At 44.1% G+C, this 13314-nt stretch overlaps 1 protein-coding gene across 1 annotated transcript in view; it reads right to left on the reverse strand.

Annotated features, from left to right (window-relative positions):
* Window positions 1-2796: 2796 nt before the first annotated feature.
* Window positions 2797-13314, reverse strand: part of pcxb (pyruvate carboxylase b) — a 73017-nt gene continuing 62499 nt past the window's right edge. The window contains exon 11 of the mRNA XM_076086911.1: window positions 2797-3869. Coding sequence (XP_075943026.1) covers window positions 3593-3869 — 277 coding nt within the window. The 3' untranslated portion in view covers window positions 2797-3592. The remainder of the gene's footprint in view (window positions 3870-13314) is intronic.

Genomic DNA, 13314 nt, shown 5'->3' on the forward strand with positions numbered 1-13314 from the left:
CATCAAACCGCGGCCGCCCGGCTATTTGCTTCACATGTGGGCGTACCCGATACATCAGGATCGACTCTGTCTCCAATCGTCAAGGTGAATTATCAAAGTTACACCTCAAGTGGCCAGAGGCCCATAGCGTGACGGCTACCCCACCATCCTGCCATTCACCTTTCAGTGCGTCGCTCAGCCGCTGACCTTGTCACAGCCCCTTGAGTCATCATTTATTCATCTGTCCCTCATTGCGTTCCTCCATCCCCGCTTTTCCGTGTTGATTGTGTTTGGGTTCATTCATTTTGCATGGTAATGGTGGGAGAGGGAGAGGGAGAGGGGGGGGGGTTGACACGTTTCATAGCTCAACTGCGCAGGCTAAATGGCGTGGGAGGGCAGAGGAGAAGAGTGAGGAGGGGAACAGAGATGGAATGAGATGATTAAGAGAGGAGAGTGAGATGGGAACGAGTGGAAGAGGGCGAGAAGCAGGGGGAGGACAAGGATGAGGGGGGGGTACCTGAAGTACATGATTTTAATATGAGCGGTATAGGTGGGAGGGAAGAGTCGAGGGACATAGGGGGAGCTGAAGTGAGAACATATGGGGTGGAAACACGGCATAAAGTCATTTAAATGGAAAGGTCACAAGCTATTCCACCGCTGCTGCTCTCAGATCTGTTGATAAAGGACTATACAGTGCAAGCAGCTATTTTCACAGTGACAAATAATGCACCCTGAAAGTGAGAATGCCACATAATGGGGATGTTATCTATAATAGCTTGTATGTTTTCTGCATCTCCAAATCAGGTTTGAATATTTGAAACGTACGCCGCCGACTTGAATACAGCTCAAAAAGCTAAATTGTGACACAAATGTTTCATCCGAATGTGGTAATTCATCAGGTTAATGTTCAAATAAAACATTTGGTCTGATCCCCGAGCCACATAAACTGTTAATGAACTAAAATAACTATAGCCTGGGGGGGGGGTTCATTAATGGACTCAAATTCACATGAAATGAATCTGAGTGCACAACACAAGCGTTTGTTTCTCTCCCTGGCTCAGAACCCGGAGACAGATGATTTGTTTGATTGGAAAAGCCACCGGTGCACCTCCGATCCAATCACATCCAAGGACTCAAACGACGTCGTCGCCAGGCGGCAATGGCAGTATTTTATTCACGGCATCCATCACAAGCCATGAGAAGGTGAGGAAAGGTAAGAAACCAAGAGGGCCTCTCGGAAATTTATAGTTTTCCAATTGCAGTAAATTTGATATCATATCATTGATCAGCCTCCCTGGTCTGCTGGTTGTGCTCATTGCACATTTCTAACAGGATACTGAAGGACACCGTGTGCACATAACGTATTTCTTGTTTTTTGTTATATTTTCAACTTATCTAAACTGTTTAAAATTAATTTCACTTTTATTCCCCCTCCAGCAGAATCCTCCCACGTTTAGCAGAGTCTGGGCTACAGACCAAACACAACTACATAGCCATTGAGCCCTCAAGGCTTTTTAAGCACTGTGCTCTGCTGAGGTCAAAATCACCATTATCCCTTAACATTATCTTTAACACACGGTTTCATTCGTTTTCGTCCTGATAAACGACCGCTGCATTCTCATTTAACCTTGTATTAACTAATGTGCCATTTCTACTGTTTCAAACTGGCTCTCATTAGCATTTCATTATTTGTAAAGTGCTTTCCAACACCGTTAAGGCCAAAAAAAAAGCTAATAGAGAGTCGGCAAAAAGAAACACATTTAAGGAGGAGGAGGATGGAGGATGATTTGGGGGGGGGGGGGGGGGGGGGCTGTGTGTACAGTCCAGGGTGAAGGGCAAAAGGACCTGACAGCAAAAAGCATCCAGGGATCAGACCTCATCAACGAAAGAGAGATTTGTAGAGACACGATGAGAAATGGCAGATGGTGTGTAGAGACACAGGATGTTCGCCTGTGGATGGATACACAGAGCAATCATGTAAGGACGTCCGTGTCTTCTCATGTGTGAACTCTGTCAAAGGAAATCGCTGGTCCTCTCACAGACTCTGAATCCCACCAGACAAAGCTTTTTATTAAAAAAAAAAAATCCTGAAGACTGGGTGAATACTCAATTTTGATTGGCTGCAGGATTGTCCATTAATTCCTGAATTCATGTTCTCCATTCATGGGCTGGCTACATTACTGACACTTTGTATCACATTTACAGTCACCTCACATCCCATGCGCTACCAACAGTGCTACTTCAGGCTGCGGCCGACATAAAACATGGCTTCTAATTTGTTAGCGATATTGATTTGGGGACAATGACAATGTCTGGATAGATAGCTAGTCTTGCTGTGAAACATACTGTCAACTTATATTTACTGTTTTTCAACTGTACGCGATGTTATTGACTCTGAATCTTGCTAGCATAACGTTAGCTTTATGCTAGTGTTATATATTAATTTGGGGAAACGGACATGGCTGGTTAGCTAGCTTGTCTTGTTAACATATTGGGTATTAGCAAGCCTCAGGGTTGCCAGAGAAACTTTAGATTTTGGTTGCAAAACAAAAACAAAAAGATTAATGATGCTCATTTTTTTGTTCTTTGGCAAGTGGCCATACTGTAAGGGGGATTATCAGGAATTAATGGACTTCACGGAGGCAACCATCCGCCGTACGTCGCCCATTAATTCTCGACAATGGACACCTCGTCGGTCATTAGCCCTTACATATACACCCCCACACACACATATACACTCCCACACCCCCACACACACACACATATACACACACACACACAAAGAGATAAAGATGAACACTCCCATTCAGTCATGCATACACAGGGACAAAGGGACATCATGTCATACTAATCGCAGACCTCACATGGAAATGTGCGTTTCATAATTACAGCCATGAAAGCTACTATATGGATCAATGTGACGGACCTATAATTCCAGCACTGCTTGATCTCTGCAGCTGTGAACACATGGGCACCGAGGACATTCTGTTATCTCTCATTACCACAAAGCTGTTTCTTGTTATAACGCTGAATGGAACGACAGTCTGAGATGGTGGTACTATAAATACCACAGAGAACGTTTTTAGTTTGCTGCTCTCATTTGCCTGGTACGAGTGGTCGACACACAGCCATACTAAACCAAGCTCTCAAAGGCCGATGTATTGTGTTGCACGGGGCACACTTTCGGCTAGGAAGAAGACTTCGTGACACATTTTGCATGATTAGAAGAGAGATTAGGGTTGTGCAGATGATCTTGGAAGCAAAGAGCTTAACGTGCCCAGTTGGGATCTGGCATTTTACCACTCAATGTTGAAACTGAACAGTAGCTCAGTCTGGAGCAAGAGAGTGCCAAGAATGTGCTCAATGCACCATCTCAGTGATCATGTGGTTTTATTATGGCTATTTTTACTGGAACAGTGTGTTGTTTAGTAAGTTAAATCAGAAATTGATTGATTGGTTATTCACTTACAAAAACAGTTAAGTTTGTTAAGCTTGGCATGACGCGGCAATAAAAACAAACTGTATAAAGGCATCAAGGCGGGACTACTGCGAGTTGTCTTTTTGTCACCCATCAATCAAACATAACTACTTGTAAACACATATTTTTGACACATCATCTCAGCCTGCAGACTTTCTCCGGACTTTGTAAGCGGCATGTCAAGAGGAGAAGTGTCTCGGCCGTCCACACGTGGTCTCTCCCTTCAAGTCCTTTTAAGATGAGCCCTACCTCAATCCTTCCTGTGTCTGGTTGGAAGCCTCTGGACGGGTCCTCGGTCGTCACTCGGCACTGGATCGCGCAGCCGTTCACCCTGATCTTGTCTTGCTTGATGCCCAGTTCTGGCAGGCTGCGGCCCTCACACACATGCAGCTGGGCATGCACCAGGTCCACACTGAGAGAGAGAGAGAGAGAGAGAGAGAGAGAGAGAGAGAGAGAGAGAGAGAGAGAGAGAGAGAGAGAGAGAGAGAGAGAGAGAGAGAGAGAGAGAGAGAGAGAGAGAGAGAGAGAGAGAGAGAGAGAGAGAGAGAGAGAGAGAGAGAGAGAGAGCATGGTGTGATTAGCCCTTAATTTCCCTTGATGTCACTGGGGAAAATATCTTTTCTGCTTATAAAAATGTGTAAAAGATCAGTAGGGCCATTCATCCAATATAAACATCTCAAGCTATTCTTGGCCTCCAACCAGACTGAGGAGGGTGTGGGTCTGCAGTGGATGTGAGGATTTCTTTTTTCCAGCACTACTCATTTGGACAAATGAATCTGCGACGCGTGACGGGGAAACAATCCCTCATGGATACCTCTTAATAGCAAAAACAAAGTCGATTAAAACGAAAGCTAGGTTATAATTTGATGTTTCTGAAACAATGGCCCCTGGGAAAACAAGCAGCCTACAAAAATACAGTTCTATCTAAAAAAACAACAAATTAGCAACATAACTTGTGTTTGCTAGGTGTGCTTCAGCATGGAGAATCTCAATTAAATAGCTCCAAGGAAATGTAAAAAAGTCAAAGCCAAACACCTGCGTTCTCTGGTTTTAAAGAGTAACAGTTTTGCTTGAATTGAATTAAACTGGCTTTCATTATCATTTAATTATTTGTAAAGCACTTTGCGACACCATTAAGGCCTACAAAAGCTTTTAAAGATTAAGCAAAAAGAAACCTTTACAAAAAGGCAGAGGAGAGAGGACGATGGGGAGGAACTAGAATTACCGTCTCTTGGTAGTACGCCAACCAGACAAGTTGCAGTTTACATCCCTTACAGTCCAAAATGTCATTTTATCCTATACATATTTGTACAAAATTGTCATAGCTAGCATATGAATTCTTAGGGTATATATCCAAAAAGTCACAAGGGACCTTTGGCCACCAAAATCGAATCGTCATCCTTGAGTCCAGAGGGACATTTGTGGTGAATCTGAAGAAATGAATAGAGATTAGTACGTGTGCTCAATATACCAGGTCCAAGGATATGCAGACCAGTGTGTTCTGGAGTCTCTGCTTGCATGAACAAATGTCCATACATGGCGTGGCATTGCACAGAAGCCCAGCCTCAAGCAGGTTTGTGACTAATAAAAAAAAAACTACGTTGCAGTACGTCAATGCAAATGTGACCGGGCAAATAAATGCACATTGTGTGACTCAGTTGAAGCAAGTAAACCTCTGCATACTGATGAGCTCTGTGATAAGGGTTCATCATGACTAAGTGGAAAGCATTACATTGAGAATGCCATCTGCAACAACCCGGCATATGGAAATCACTGCTCGGGTACAAAAGTGAGGGAAAGAAAAATGCATCGGTTATAGGTTCCTTTATCCATCTTTATTAAATTTCAAAAAGATAAAAATGTCGTCATGACCTGTCAAAAATGTTGCCAATTAAGAATGATGTTTGAGTAAAATACACTGTGTAGTGCTGAGTTGTTTGTTATGTCAAACAAACACACACACACACACACAGGATTACATTACGCAAATTCTTATTCAGCAATTACCCAATATTAGAAAATATTTAAATAAGAGGGACATAGAGACATTATTTTCTTCCATTTCCACGAGTTGTAACCTCATCTGTATGCATTTATTTAAATGTGAAGCTCAAATGAGACTTGCTGGGTTAAGCTTCATGACCTTGCACAATCTTAACGCGCAGCCCAAAAAATGTATGAGAGCACTTTGTCATCCTCGTTTTCTGGATCACATTTTAAAATGCGGCGGTGGACGGACAAAGAAGGCGGGGACACACAATGCCTTTGCACTCGATCCGCCGCACTCGAGACAAGCGGGTAGCCTCGGCGCCTTGAAGGGTGAATGAGAGACAGGAGGCACACACACACACACACACACACACACACACACACACACACACACACACACACACACACACTAGTAAGCGAGCTCAGATCTTGGACACCGTCTTGGCTTCCGTCTCCTTAATGTCTCAATTAGCTGGTATCCACATTCTGGCCAAACAGAAGGACAATTATGCATCAGCCTGGTGTGAAATGTGTTGGTGGAATAAGCAGATCCAATCTTGATAGCTTGGAGAGGCACCAACGTCATGTTTTCCGTTACACTTTCATGAATACGCGGGTATTTATGGAAACTGGACAGCTCTGCTCGCGTCCTTAAATAATAAAAAACGAATGTGACAAATGAGTCACATTATGAGCGATGTCCCCAACAGCAGTTCTTGGAAACGACTCTCGGTTTCCCAGCACTTTATTGTTTAATGAGGATGCCAGCTTGTTTCCAGACTTAGATTAGTTTCTTGTCTTTGTGGGGTCCAACACATTGTCGGCTCCCCGAGGCTACGGCCCTTTAAGGACACTGCGAGGAAACATTTTGCCTCTCCTGCTCTCTCGTGTTTGAAATGCTCTGTTGCCAAGAGATAACCGTTTGAGCATTAAGTGACCTTATGTGCTCGTGCATTTACTCTTTTAGATTCTTTCATTTTACACTAAACACTAATCACGCTAGTCGTGACATTGCACCTTGAACTTTGACCCCCTTGCACAAGATCTTTTTCTTGTAGGACGGATATATTGACGCACGTGAGGACAGCGATAACAGAAACTAAAGCTGATATAGAGTTAAAGTATTTGTTTTGCTTGTGAATTTGTTCTGTCAGTAGTTCCCTCATTACCTAATCACTCATGAGAAGTGAGGTAAAGGAAAAAAACTGCCATAAGTGACATATTAGTGTACACTAAGAGCTGCCTTTTCCCAAAGATGGAAGTAAATAAACAAATTTCAGTGGCAAACAAGTCCAACTGAACACTTCCTGAACACTTAGCATCCATGCATGGACTTCCTTTTTGTCCTAGTTTATTTTTTTTCCCTGGCATAATTCTTCTACTTTGAAAACATAAGGCAACACTGATTGAATGAGGACCCTCGAGGGTTTATAGAATTCATTGTATACTAATTTCACTCAGACAAATTAAAGAGCCTGCGGCAACACATGTCCCTCAGTGCAGCCAGATACAGAATGAAAGTCCCTCGTATCATTAGCAAGTTCCACAAAAAGGCCGAGCTGCACAGGAGGAGGACGAGGGTGGAATGCCTTCAGCGAGGAGGAGGAGTTTGAACTTGTACTACAGCACACTCGCGCTCTCAATAGGAGTGTGTGGTGGTGAAGGCTGCCGGCCGCAACAGTTGGCGACACTCTTGTGTTGGAGAAAACAGAGGATTAACTAACCGAAGACAGTGCGGAGGACTTGAAACAGCTGTCGGACAACATTGCCATCAGCGGGGGATACTTCAACATACACTAAAAATGTCTGAGAACCAGTATTTGAAGTTTTCTCACATGTTTTTATTACACAGATCTTAGACAGATGCATGTTATGCTGGGAAAACTGTTCCAAAAAGATTGTTTTTAAGGTCATTTTTCATTTTTGTTGTAATTTACGGATCAATAAATGTGCCCTGTGCACAAAAAGTGTTTAAAATGTAGCTAGCACAACTCCAGAAGTATTTACCCATGACCAAAACTCTCTGCTGATTCTTAAATATAATCTTAAAAGATGTCGGCCTCAACTTCTTTCAACTCTCTCCTTATTGCGCACGTATCATGTAAATACCCATAATGCACTGGGCACACAGCAGGCTACATGGCAGTTTAATTATGTTTTTTTGCCTCGAGCCCCAGCAGCAAGAAGTACTCCTGAGCTGCACCGCTACCTGGCTCACGGTCTGCTCCGTGTCAATTAGTTGGTGGGAATTTGATTAAACAGGAATTTATTTAGGAATATGCAGCATGTAAGCACAAACTAAACGGAAATAATAAGGTCTTACAACTCGGTTTTAAATAAGGCCCCCTCTACAGTACGGGGCCGCTAGATTACAATTACGCACTAATGGCGGGACCTGCCTTGAGGCCCTCGTCATTTCAGGTGCTATCGAGGGTTTAGCGGTGCATATTACCCAAAATCAGCAAATAATCACATTACAACAAGCCAAGTGGAAAAGCACACTCCGTTTTCTGGTAGAGCTCGAGAAAGTCCAGGAAACAAACATCGTGTTAAGATATGCTTTTTCTTTTTTTTGTCAGCAAATATATAAACCATTAATAGCATCATTAGACTCATTTTGGATACATTGTTAATATTTCACGAGTGCTTTCCCTCTTTCTTCTGACTGACATATTATTCATGAATTTGCAAATTCACACCATCTGCATCCCTGCACATCTCTCCAAAACCGTCATTTTAAATTTCCCTAAAAAAAAAATTTAAAAAGCACCCGAAGAATGTCAGACAAAGTCATTTTAATGTCTCCTACTGAGGCATTGTTTTGGCTCGCATCGGGGTCCCAATGTGTCAAAGGTGTGAACTTCATTTCTCTGACAATGCTAAAGTGCGCACAACTGTTTTAAGATGCCAAGCATAATGTGGCACGTCTCCTCTCCTGCCTGGCATCTCTGACTGCTTGCCTCTGCCTTTCTTCCGCCTTCTCAAGAGCTGCCAACTTGATATTTGATCTCTGACAATTTAAAAAGAGAAGATGGAAAGAAAACCTCCACAAGTGTCATAGAATAGAAGTCTACACGCCGAATCTGTTCCGTCGGTGCCTTTACCTCACAGCCGAGCACGTCGTTTTGAAATTGGCTGCTCCCGTCTATGCAGCAACCCTATACAGCCTCGCTCGCTTGTAAATATCCTGCATTTGCTCGCTGATGAAATCACCAACCCGCCAAGAGACGCATGTATTTGACAGCAGAGCCACATGGAGGCTCAAATTATTTACAGCTCAGCGTTGGCTACGTTCCCGTAAGCACTATATTAGCGAGATTTTATAGCCGCACCTGAGAAGTCTTTTTGTGGGATAAGCAGCGTGAATCCTTCCCAACTGAGACATATTCCTTATATCTATAAAATATATCACCATAGATGCTGCAGACAGCTGAAACTAAAAAAAAAATTCTAGGGCATAGAGTATATACACACACGCACACCTCTGCACCACAGCTTATATTAAAAGAATTAGAGTTTAAATGTCAAAGTCTGTCTTCAGTTGGAGGTATATTGTGGTGGGAAAGCACTAAAGCAGAGCAGCGCATTATGACAGCAACATTAACATCTTAATATCAACACGTCATGTGAGACAATGTGGAATATTCCCATCAAAGACAAAGTAACTGCCTCTCTATAGTATAAAGACATCCAGCGCTACACGTGCGAGTAAGGCTCGGCTTTGTTAAACCACATTATGAAACCATTAAAGCTGAACATGTACGGTTCAGGTAACAAGGGAGTTCATGTTCTGTGGCCATTTAAAAAAACACGCCAAACATTTTGGGTTTTGACTAAATAACAGCAGGAAAACTTTTATACGTTTGATGATGTGTAAAATGTTGCATCGTTATGAACACGTTGGCTTCTTTCTATAGTGTGATGAAAGGCTCACGAAAAACGCTTTTTGAGCAACCGATGGGTCGCAGCACCAAATAAATTGGTGTTAATATATCAAAGCAGACGGTGTGCTTGTGAAAGGGCGCGTATGCATTTCAAAGCAAGAATTGACATTCCCCTTTACAAAAGAGCATCGCAGAACTACTGCGGGTCATCTCCAGAGTCAAGAGTACAATGAAGGTTTCATTCAAATTCAATGCTATTAAAATGAACTATCGTGTCCGCCCTGAGTTATGCAGGAGGGGAGATTGCCAGGGTTGAGGGGGATCAGAGCGGAGGATGTATAATGTCCCGACCTCTGAGGGAAGGTTGAGCACCTGCAGACTCATCTCAAAAATGTATATATGCATATATGCATGTAGAAATATCTGAGAAAGCACTCGTGATGTCGGCCACTTACACACACACGCAGGCCGCGGACACGCGAGGCTTGCGCTCACTGGAGCCGTCCCCACATTATCACACAACACGGAAAACACATTAGCCCAATGCTCACTAGAGCAGGACGAGGAGGAGGCGAGCACACTCGGAAACTCTGTCTCGATCTGTCACATGTGCGAACGCCAACGCACACGCACACACACACACACACACACACCATGATGGCTGAGTACTAATTGCATATCATTTTCAGTCGTTTCACTCGGAGCTCGTTTAGGGAGAAGAGGATGGCTGCACGCCCAGAACTAACAGGGGGAGAGGGAGAGAACGAGTGAGAAAAGGATATAGTGAGGAGTGGAAGGCAGCTTGTTGTGGCTACAAGAGATGAAGAAATATGACGGCGAGTTAGGGTACATATGATATTGAGATCCGCAAGGATGGGGGAGATTGAGAGAGAGAAGTGAAAAAGAAGCGACGAGGTGACAGCTATACGTGAGGGGAAGCAAAGGGAGTGGGAGTGTGGAGGTGGATAAAAAGCTGGATGCCAGAACTGAGAGAGAGTGAGTGGGAAAAGTGGGAGCGTGGAGGAGATTTGGATTTGGCCTCGCTCAAAAGGACAAAAGAAAAGCAAGGCAAAGAGGCGGCGGGAGGAAGACGGAGAGAGGGGGAGTTGGGATGGGAGTGGGAAGGATGACAAAGATGAAACGGGAGAGTGGGACAGGAGGGATTGAGGAGGGAGGGAGGGATTGAGGAGGGAGGCATGACTCAGGGTAAGGAATGAGATGCTAACAAAAGGGAGGAAAGGGAGGAGAGGAGGCGGGTTCATCTTCAGGAAAGAGTTTTGAGAGGCGTAAGGGAGAAAGAGGAGCTTAAAGCAACAGTTCAACATGCGTCTTGATCAGAGTTAGATTGAATAGGTAGCAACAGCCTGAAGACGGTTAGCTTTGGTTAGCATCAAGACTGGCAACAGGGGGAGAGAGAGAGAGCTAGCCTGGTGAATGAGGGGGAGAAGTTGAAGAGGTGGAAGAGAGGAAGTTGGGTGTATCGCAGAAAGAGGAGCACAATTAACCCGTAAATTAAAAATGTGATCAATCCTATCCTATTCCTCTTTATTGCTTTTTAATTTCACCCTCACCTTCTCCTAAAAACCCTCCCTCCTTGCAGTGCTTCTCTCTCTCTTCTCCTCTCCTTCCATGTTCTCTCCCCCTTTCCTTTCCTCCCTTCTTCCTCTCGTCCTTTTATCTTCCGTTGTCTCCAGCTCCCCCTCCCCATGTGGCCTCCAAATGCAAAACATTTACTCCTTTTGAAGTGAACACTTGTTTTCATAACTTAATTTGAGCGTTAGTCCGCACCGTATCAGGGTGTGTGTGTGTGTGTGTGTGTGTGTGTGTGTGTGTGTGTGTGTGTGTGTGTGTGTCTTGCTCTTATTCACATAAAACACGTCTCCGGTAAATACATTTTACAAGATGGCTCCGGGGCTAGTGGTAAAGAGCATGGCTGAAATGCACTTCTCATTCCAGTCAAACTAATGCAGACTCTTGTCTACCAAATGTGAATGCACGTACCACACACACACACACACACACACACAAATAAATGGAAATACAGCCAACATGCTTCCAAGTGGGGCCTGCAGGAATGGAAAGGCAGAAAAACAAGAGGATAACAGAGAACGTGTTAGCGGTGGAAGGCGAGGGAATAGCAGGGATGGATGAACACAAACAAAGACAACAGTAGAAATCAAAAAAAAGATAGACGGAAGATTTGGGACCTGGAAGAAAAAGAGGCCCGCAGAGAAAAATAAGAGGACAAACGGAGTTGGAGTAAGGTGTGAAGGACAGATGGAAAGGACAATAAAGACTGGTAAATGGAGCGAGAGAGAATATGAAACAGAAACAAAGGAATATGACGCAAAAAGACGGGCGGTGAAAGGCGGCGAGGAGGAAGGCATCGAGCCTCCCGTCTTGTTTTGTCTGAATTTCATTAGACAGCGAACGGAAGGAAAAGAGGGAGCCTGCTGAGGAATGGAGAGACAGATGAGTCGACTGCATGAGAGAGAGAGAGGGGGGGGGGGGGGGGGGGGAAATAAGAATTTGGAATCATTGTGGCATGAGGATGGCATTTTGACATCAATTTAGCTGGCAGGCCGAAAGCTACGTTGCCTGTTCGATACGCCAATGCAAACAGGACAGGAGACGGAGGGAGAGGGGGGTGAAAGGGATGAAGAGAGGGGGAGGTTAATAATCACAATTTATCAGAGGAGGTGAGGGGAAAAAAAGTCTGAATGGTGAGGAGGAAGGATGGATGGAAGGGAGAGAGGAGAGAGGATGGAATAGGACGCATAAGAAACTCACAAAAAGGAAATTGTTTTTCCAATTAGGGTGGAAAAGGGCTGGAGCTTAAAATGTGTTTAAAGAATCGTTTTGGGTAAACAGAGACATTTACAGAAGAGAAACAGTTGGAGGGCATAAGTAGAGGACAAGGCAAAGAGGCAGTGTGTGTGAAAATATGGACGGCACACACACACACACAACCCCGGCAGACACCCACACACGAAAACAAGATCCGATCTGATTAGATTTCCTCTCCTTTTCAGCTCGCTTTCTCCACCTTATTTTTCTCCGGCCTCACTATCAGCCTATTAATTAATTCCTGCTCTCCTTGTTATGGAGCAGATGGAGGAGCGAGGAGAGGAATGTAAAGTGACTCCAGCGCCCAGGAACGAGATGAGAAAGGCCGCAAGGAGAGAGGGAGGGAGGGGAGAGAGAGGAGAGGAGAGAGAGAGAGTGCATGTAGATAAGAGGAAGGAGACAGAAATTAAACGATAAGAGGCAAAATAATCACAGTACAAATGTATATTTCCAATGATACAAACAGCACTCTTATTCCAATATATACTATATTATAAACGTATTACTGTGATGCTAGAAGGAAAGAAAACAATCATCTCATTAAGCTCATTTTATTCAGCCGTTGAAGCATCACCCCCGTGCTACACACACACTCCTTAAACAGCAATAAGTCACTGTCACAATCAACTGTGAGACATAAAAAGATAATTACCACAAAACAAACAAAGAGCATCGCTAACAGCTTTCTTTCACGCTGCATTTTTTTTTTTAAATGACTCGGAATCTGGTGGAATCGCGGCAAATATTCACACAACAAAAAGCTGCAGAGTGGTCGTGATTTAAAAAGTGCGTCTGTTCGTCCCACTGCGTCACACGGATGCATCGCACGAGACCACAGCCGACAACCGTTCTGCAGACTCCACCTGCTGATTAGCGCTCCTTTAAGTATCGAGGGCGGGCAACTCATGAGTGAAATGACCTGCCGAGGTGAGTTGGAATGAAAAACATTCTCCATCTGCTCCCGCTATATGGCCACATGGTCGGCCACGGCTGCATTAATCAATTATTGCAAGCGTGGAATGATTCTGTGGCGATTCGGTGATCAATGAAGCGACTAAACGCTTTATTTCAGTCGCGTGTTCACGTATTTAGCGAGTACACATCGGCCATAAATATCTGTCGGAGGCTTAAACACCC

Source organism: Anarhichas minor, unplaced genomic scaffold, assembly GCF_050575085.1.
Source record: "Anarhichas minor isolate MPS153535 unplaced genomic scaffold, ASM5057508v1 ptg000009l, whole genome shotgun sequence".
NCBI classification, from domain to species: domain Eukaryota; kingdom Metazoa; phylum Chordata; class Actinopteri; order Perciformes; family Anarhichadidae; genus Anarhichas; species Anarhichas minor.